Source organism: Cyphomyrmex costatus, unplaced genomic scaffold (assembly GCF_001594065.2).
Source record: "Cyphomyrmex costatus isolate MS0001 unplaced genomic scaffold, Ccosl1.0 scaffold5, whole genome shotgun sequence".
In the NCBI taxonomy this organism is placed as follows: Eukaryota; Metazoa; Arthropoda; class Insecta; order Hymenoptera; family Formicidae; genus Cyphomyrmex; species Cyphomyrmex costatus.
Window position 1 is genome coordinate 2,727,028 of NW_017279267.1, and position 9,065 is coordinate 2,736,092.

Below are 9,065 nucleotides of genomic sequence, written 5' to 3' on the forward strand. Positions count from 1 at the left end.
TATATATATATAGTATATACATTTGTATGCATATATAAATCGACACATTTGCGTTGCATTGGAAACGTTTGTATTGAAATATCATATCATATGTACAAGTCAGAATACAAAATTCGTTTTCTCGCCGACATTCATATCCCCGTCGCGATTCGTAAATGGATTCGTATTCCCAGGGCTTAGATAACCGCTCGATCGTCAATGCGTCCAACGAAGTTTCTTTCTTTTTCATCCATGATAATGCTGTTAAAATGTATTTTCGAGTATCCTTTTACTCTTATTCTTATATTCTTCTTACTCTTTTCTCTCTTTGGAAACAACGAATGTATGGTATATTATGTTTATGTATTATAAATATGTGTGTGTGTGTGTGTATTGTATATAATTTGTTTTAATTAATTATAATAACAAGTTCTATGAGTAATGTTAATCATTACTTCCAGGATTATACGATAACAATGTACTTAAATCAATATTGGAAGGACGAGAGACTCGCCTTTTCGCACGAGGATGAGGTCCTGACATTAAGTGGCGATTTCGCAGAAAAGATTTGGGTTCCGGACACGTTTTTTGCCAATGATAAAAATAGGTAATTATGATGACAAGTTATATGACGTTTCAATATCTTCAAACATTTGTAATTATTTTAGTTAAAAAAATTTTATTTAAAAGTATCTTTCTTTTTAATAATCTTCTCAGTTTTGCCTTAACTGATCATTTTGCCGAATTTATTGCAGCTTTCTGCATGATGTTACTGAGCGCAACAAACTCGTTAGATTATCTGGTGACGGCTCGATCACATATGGCATGAGATTCACAACGACTCTGGCCTGCATGATGGACTTGCATTACTATCCCCTCGATTCACAAAATTGTACAGTTGAAATTGAAAGCTGTACGTATTAAAATATACATACATTCACAATCATTCTAATATTATCTATCAACATTCTCTTCTCATAAATATTTATGCTTTTATATAAAAAGATAAAAAACTACGATACACTTATTTTTCTTTAGATTTTAAAAATGAATATTTTAAAAGGTCAATTTTTTAAAGAATATTTCTTATCTTTTTTTTAATTAAATTTTTTATACATTTACATTTCGGAAATATCACAAATGTTATTAATTGGAATAATGTTATCTAGGATATATATGAAAATATAATTGTATATATGGATCAATGAAAGAATACTCAGTTTTGTAATGCACATGAATTTATATGAATAAATGAAATAATGAAGTACAAATTATTCTAAGTTACGCTGTTCTAAATACTCAGATGGATATACGGTACTCGACGTACTAATGTACTGGAAAGAAACTCCTGTTCATGGAGTCAAGGAGGCGGAATTGCCACAATTTACTATACTCGGCTATGAAACCAACGATCGAAAGGAGAAGCTGGCGACGGGCATCTATCAGAGGCTCTCGTTAAGTTTCAAACTTCAGAGGAACATCGGATATTTTGTTTTTCAGACGTACCTTCCAAGTATACTAATCGTGATGCTCAGCTGGGTCAGTTTTTGGATTAATTACGAAGCTACTAGTGCGAGAGTGGCTCTCGGTACGTTTTAAAAGTAGTTCCGTTATAAATTGTTTAAAATTAGATTAAATAAATTTTTAACTTTCCGATTTTTATTTTCTAATAAATTGTCAAGAAAAATTTTTTCTTATTGTAGGCAAATGTAATAAAGGATGTATAATATATCATTCTTTTTTTTTCAGGTATCACGACCGTATTAACAATGACAACAATATCGACAGGTGTTAGAAGCTCACTGCCACGGATTAGTTACGTGAAAGCCATTGACATCTATCTGGTAATGTGCTTCGTTTTCGTGTTCGCGGCCTTGCTGGAATACGCGGCGGTCAATTACACGTATTGGGGCGCCAGAGCAAAGAAGAAGACTAAGAAGAAAGAGACAGAGGAAAAGAAAATATTATCTTCTAAGACAGGTAAGTCGAACCAAATATGGAATCAATAATTTTGTGGCGATTACATGGCTCGTGTTAAATAAGATTTCCGGCTGGTACAAATATGTGTGTGTGAGATAAATGTCTCAATATTTCTTATCTAAGTTTTTATAAATTAAGATCGCAGATGAATTGTCTTTTGCTTTGGCATATTTATCTCTACTAAATTGTATCCATAAAAATAACTAAACAAGAAATTAACTATCTAACGATTAACAATTTATTAAACAGTTATTTCAATATTTTTTTTTAAAACAAAACATTTTTTCAAAGAAAATATTAAGTACAAGATAAAAAGAAAGTTTTAAAATGTCTGTAGATAGAAGCAAGTACAAAGAGGAGCAAGGAGTCACGTAGCATAGATAAGCACATACGTGTAATCATAACGACGCTATTAAAACAATTTAAATAATCTGTATAAGTACACGTTTAACAATTTTATTTAACCGATCGTTGAAATCACCCTTCAATGCTACCAAAATTTTAACTTTATATTTTTTGCTTATTCGATCAATCCAATTTTGTTTTAGGGAGCAAAGTCAGTTCGCCTTTTCCTGGCTCCACTGACGCGGATATTATAGAGCTTCAGGACCTCAGATTGTCACCTCTTCCGAGCATTAGAAATAGATCAGGCATAGTCAGCGCTTCATCGACATTGGGAGCTGGAAGGGATCATGACCCGGCCAAGTTTCCGCCGAGTTTTCGTATGTCGAGGACTGCAACTTACAACACGCATAGTCGAAACAGCGGTCTTAGATACAGAGGCCCGAGATCGCATAAACCAAAGGTATTCAAAAGCATGTCCTAGACAAACGCAGCTGTACAGAAAATACTTGAGGATATATTCTCAAACATTTTCGCTGTGTACTTTTGAATTTCACATTTTTTTTTAATAAAAAATTTATATTTAATTAAAAAATATAAAACCGCACAAAATGAAGAGAATAATCAAAGTCATTCCTAAATTTGTAAATTGCTTATAAAATTTAAATTTAATTTATATATATGTATTTGAGTTTAAAAAATTACAATTTTGGATCTTGTAGATGTTACACGCTCTACGTAGAGGAGCTTCCGTGTTACGTGTATCGATGCCGAAGATCAAGGATGTGAACGTAATAGACAAGTACTCGCGGATCATCTTCCCAGTTAGCTTCATGTTGTTTAACGCCGTGTACTGGATCTTCTATTTCTTCTGAGCAGCGAACGAATATTAAAATCTAAATTTTGCTCGACCTCGTATACGCCTAAAAAGGACCAATCGATTCGGGAGGATTCTTTCAAATTTTCTTTAGCATGAACATTTAATATCGAACAATGTGCGATATTTTTCACGGGGAATAATTTTCAAATTAAAATTTGAATTTAAATTTTCAAAGGTCCACCGAATACTAGCAGGTGATGAAAGTACTGAATCGAAAGTACTGCCACGAAACATTTATCAATAAAAATAGAACAGCGGGGGCTCGTGTGTGCCAACAGAGATTTTCGTTGATTAGAAAAATATATATATATATATATACACACACACATACACACACACACACACACACACACACACACACACACACATAAATAACAATAAGCAATACGAACGAGCGACAATATGTTCCTAATGAAGCATGATAACTTTGTCATGTTCGTACGAGAAGGGTCAATAGGCGAATGACAAAGTTTGTGGTGTGATATTGAGAAACAAAATGTATCGATTTGAGATACTTGTGTTCGTGATGATAAAAGTGATCTAAGTCGTATATTTTATTCCCGAAATGATTTCTATATATTAAACAATCATTTATTACACGTCAAAAAAATTACTTAATGATTTAATAAAGTGATGACACCTAAAATACCTTCTACACTGTTAATTTTTTCTTAATTAAATAAAGAAGAATAAACTAATTCAATTTTCTTTCCTAGTCTTCCAGATATTAGATTTAATAATAATGTTTGATAGAGTCCAAATTTTACATTCTATATATCGCTCATTTATTTTAAAAATAATATAATTAAAAAAATTAAGTTTCCCGCGCGGAAAAATTAGGTGTACAAATAAGTTTAGTCCGTTTTTTGTGTTCAAAAATGCATTTATTTCAAAACAAAATGAATGAACAGATTAATTAAAGTATTGTCCATCGCTGGCTACTACTTTTTCCCATCTCTCAGGCAATTTTCGAATTCTATCTCGAAAAAATGACTCGTCTGGAGGCGATCATCTTTTGGAAAACGGACCGAACTAATTGTATTCCCAATAAAAAAACTTTTTTAACTCGACCGAAAAGTATATTGACTAAATCAGCAGAAAGAATGTATTCTTAACATGATTAATTGTCATTTTTGTGATAAAGCTAAAGCTATTACTTTAAGCTATTAAAGCTATTATTTTTTACTTTTAAGCTATTACTTTTATATTTGTGATATTGGTTTACACACTTTAGTTCACTTTCATGGATCTCAAGGGTTCGCTTTTATGCAAAATGGTTCTCTGGCCCTCAACTTCACCAAATAGAGTTAAGGGAGATGTTAAAAGTGCGTATAAATAACAGATTAAATTATAAGTTCAAATAAAGCGACTGATAAAATAAAAAGAGAATTAGATATCAGTATAAATGATAATTTATAGAAATACATTGAAAATATAATGAATTGGCAATAAATACAATTCATTCTACACATTATAAATTATTTTCTTAATTGTCATTTTTCATTCATACAATTTGTAAATATGAATTATATCAGATATCATTACGTACAAATATAAAAGATATTTTTTTTTAAACAACAAAATTATAATAAAATGTTCAAAAATTGTCATGTAGAGAGAGAGTACATTTGTGGCTTAATGACAATTTCTACATACATAATTTTAAGAAATAAATATAGCTACATAAAAATAGAATTAATATAATGAATAAATATACTATATAATAATTCGAGCAATTAAACATATACCGCGAATAGATCTATAGATATATAAAAATTTGTTTTTATTATTTTACAGTGAGACATACATGTAATTTCGAGAAATCTTTATTTTTCAGAAGTAAATATTTATTAGAAAAAAGCATATGTAAAATAGGATATTCTCTATTAACAATTGGCTAAGACACTTATTGATTTATAATGTAAGAATATTCAAACTTCCGTTTGTCAATTATGTTACAGACAAATAGACATATTTTTAACAATTCAATTTGACGAATTGTTTTTATAATAATTAAATGTACGTATATATATATATATATAACGAGCAATTTAATAAAAAATAAGTGTACAAATATACTATATTTTTATATTATTAACAATCCATCTAAAACTTTTAATATCCCATTGAAATTAGTAATATTTTTTTAAATTATGATCATTTCTTATTTGTGTGACTTTCTCATAACAGTAACTTGTTATATATAATTTAATTTAGAAATTTAGTGTAATCCCTTAATATTATTTCATATATGGCTCCTATTATAGACTCTTAATCAAAAAATATGACTATATGTGAACTATTATAGACTCCAAAAATACGACTATAAGTCTATGTTGGAAATAACTACATTAAAATTACAAGATAAACCCAAAAAATAAAAGAAAATATTTTATTTAAAGATTCTATCTTTTAAAGAAATTGCTTATTATAATCTCTATAATAATCATATGATTGTACACTTATGCTCTTCTAATTTATAAAAGTATAAAATTTTTTAATTTGTATTTTTAAGTTTATAATGCTTGATATTACAGGCACATGTCTTAATAAGTATACTTATGTATACACTTATCCTACAAATACACAAGTTTTCTTCTCTTTATCAAAACCTGCATGATCATGTTCTCATCACATATATGGTGTATTATAAACTTGATAGTATATTATAAACTTAAAAAAAATATTTATATATCTAATGTGATATCTTTTAATATTATCAAAATATTTTTGGCTCTTATCCGATTTTATATTGTATACTTTATAATACTATATCATATCTCATAAAAATATCATAAAATGCACAAGATTAGAGATCCTATAAAATATGAGCGTTACCTTGTGATAACTGATATAGAATTTGGTATTTAAAAAATACCATGCTATGCATTCTGTTGTTTTAAAATATACGTTGCAAAATCATGTACTTCACACGTGAACAATATTGCTCCCATGCATATCCATAGCGCATCTGACAACGTTTATTATCTCTCACAGCTCTGTAAGCGAGTACTAACGTGCAACAGATCGCGGTATAGTACGGTAGAATGTCAATTGTCCAAACAATACTGGCGATAGACCATTGCATTATAATGTCACCCAAATAATTGGGATGTCTCACATGACCCCATAAACCGGACAACATCAACTTCTTTCCACGTGACGTCGGAATGGTTTCCAAATCTATAAATTTTTTAAATATATATTTATTTTGAGAGAGAGAGAGAGAGAGAGAGAGAGAGAGAGAGAGAGAGAGAGAGAGAGACAAAAAAGGAATAATTTTTTCTATCCTTATACTTACAAGGTACTGTTGGCGAAATTGGATTTTTTCTGAACTCGTCTTTCCGCGAATTACTAATCTTATACAGAGCATATCCCATTATAAAGCTCAAAATAGATAAGCCAACAAAATAGTCAAGTTTTAGCCTGAAAATGTATTAAAAAGAAAATATTAAAAAATATTTTAATAAAGCATTAATATAACATTTATTTATTAAACTTACTTCTGATATAATATAAATCTTGTAGTGAGAGTTGTTAAGAATGGATACAATAAGTGACTAACACATGTCATGTACCCAGTTCCTTCGTACATTATTGTGAAAGACGTAAAGATAGTAGCTTCGTATATTAATCCATGTATTATATAAAATAGCTGTAACAAGACAGCTAATAATGTAGCTACATCAATTTTCTCAATATTTGGATTCTTTATATTATCAACAGCTTTAAGCGCGATGGCTATGTTCACAATCAACTACAAAATAGAGAATATAATAATACTTACATTCAACTTAATTATTTTATTTTATATAATCCATGTGAAAAATAAAAACATAAAATTACCGTGCCAATAAGAGAAGCTCGTATTAACAACAGTTTAATATCCAAAGTGCCAATTCGTGGATTAATCTCTTTGCCCTGCCAAAAATTATATATCTTGCTGTTGGTTGATGCATATATATTCAGATTGATTACTGGTGCTCTTCCTGCCTTAATATACAATCCCACAGCTAAAATCGTTCCCACAATCCATCCACTTATTGACAACTGCACAATATTATTCAGAATGTATTCACTGATCGGTACTTTCATGTATACACATAAACCAAATCCTGTTATAGCCACTATAGCACTCAAAAAGCCTGAAAAATGTCAGAAAAATATTAAAATAATAACATAATTAAAAATTACATTATATTAAAAAAATGTACCATTTATACGATATTCAAGTCTCCCAATTCTGTTCTGCTGCCCGTACGATATTTTCCCAATCGGTATAATCGAAATACAAGTCAATAATGTTAAAAATGCAACGTAAGACAGCAATGTATATAAATTTATATAAGATTTCACATCGGTAGAAAGCTTTATAAGTGAAGATTTGCATTGTCCTCTCGAGCATAAGAGTTGTGGTAAGATTACGGATATCGGTAATATAAATGTGAGAAAAAATGTTCCAATCCATCCACCCCATTCTTGAGGTTTGTCGACTCTATTTATTTCTTTCTCACGTTTTACTACTGTTTCCCATTTTTCGCTTCCATGCAAAGGTTTTGTTATATCCTGAAACAATTATTGATATAATACATACCGTTCTATTGTAAAGCTTAAAAAGGGGAATAGTTAGAACAGAGTATTAGTAATTAATTATCAAAATGTACTTGATCTCTTTGCATTGAGTATCCTCTTTCTTTTTCTCCCGGAGGATAATCTTGTACGTAACTTTTCCTTTCCACCGGAAGCGAGACGGCTCTGTCAAGACTTCTCAGTATAGCTGATTGAAATTCATGTTCAGTTTTTAGAAGCGTCGGTCTGCGTGTTACAGTTATAATTTCCTTCAAGCGTTGCTGTAGAGGCAACGACTCAGTTGGACTCTCCTGCAGTGTCTTTGCGTTACTTCCTTTATGATTGCTTGTTTTATCTGTTTATGAATGGGAACGAATTTGCATGAGTATCAGAAGACGAGTGACAAATGTTACATACCACACAAAGCTTACTTACCGCCTTCGACATCTATGCGAGATAGAGATATCTTAGCGAGACGCGTGTTACGAATAGGTAATTTTCTTGATGTGAATATTGGTGATCTCCCAGGGGATTTACCTGATTGTCTTCCAGGCGATCGTCTGCTTGGTGACTTCCTGCTAGGAGAGTATCTTGTAGGGCTTTTTGTTGTTCTCCTGCTTGTTCTGGTTGAGGTTCTCCCTAATCTCTCAGCCTTCAAGAATAAAATATTATATATATAAAAGATAAAACTAGCTGCAAATTGATTTTATATTCTTTATTCTCTAAAACTTTTAGAATAAATGAGAACAATAGAAATGACATAGACTACAAGTCTAAGCTAGGACGTGAAATGCTATTTAATATAAACAAAATGTAAAATACAAAAATTACAAATGTTTTTCCTCTCATCGAGTCATCAGTATAAACAATATTTAAAGTACAATATGTAAAGTACAGTTACATATAGAAACGTTTGTAATTTTACATTTTGTTTATATTAAATAGCATCTCACATGCTAGCTTAGATTTGTAATCTATGTAATTTCTATTATTTTTAAAATAAATATTGTAAAGAGTAAAATCTTACTTTTAAAAGTTAAAAATTAAGCCATTCTTTTTCTAGACTAGCTCAATTTTTACTTTTTCGAGTCAGATTTTACTCCAAAGTAAAGTAAATTTGAAGTAATGTATATTTTTTAACAATGTTCCTTCATTAACAAATTACCTTTATGTCATTTTCTCTAACTGTGTGTTCAATGCCAGTTTCAAAGTGTATCTTATATCGATCACCTCTGATGTTAAGAATCTTTCCTTTATAATATTCAGAGGTATTTGGATGCTTGGCAAGAACTTCTTCACCCTCGGAAAACTTCAT

The 9,065-nt window shown here is 30.2% G+C and overlaps 2 protein-coding genes across 2 annotated transcripts in view; one reads left to right on the forward strand and one right to left on the reverse strand.

The window, feature by feature from the left end:
• The window catches only part of Lcch3 (Ligand-gated chloride channel homolog 3), a 4,681-nt gene extending 1,452 nt beyond the window's left edge, over positions 1-3,229 (forward strand). Inside the window, exons 3-8 of the mRNA XM_018545539.1 lie at positions 441-586; positions 735-892; positions 1,283-1,567; positions 1,729-1,977; positions 2,535-2,764; positions 3,024-3,229. Coding sequence (XP_018401041.1) covers positions 441-586; positions 735-892; positions 1,283-1,567; positions 1,729-1,977; positions 2,535-2,764; positions 3,024-3,176 — 1,221 coding nt within the window. The 3' untranslated portion in view covers positions 3,177-3,229. The remainder of the gene's footprint in view (positions 1-440; positions 587-734; positions 893-1,282; positions 1,568-1,728; positions 1,978-2,534; positions 2,765-3,023) is intronic.
• Positions 3,230-6,035: 2,806 nt separating this feature from the next.
• Positions 6,036-9,065, reverse strand: LBR (lamin B receptor). Its single transcript, XM_018545577.1, has 8 exons — positions 8,916-9,065; positions 8,186-8,402; positions 7,846-8,105; positions 7,396-7,747; positions 7,028-7,326; positions 6,685-6,938; positions 6,483-6,607; positions 6,036-6,364 (listed from the first exon to the last, which is right to left on the reverse strand). Exons 1-8 carry the CDS (start codon positions 9,063-9,065, stop codon positions 6,081-6,083), a joined length of 1,941 nt encoding a protein of 646 aa, XP_018401079.1. The 3' UTR covers positions 6,036-6,080.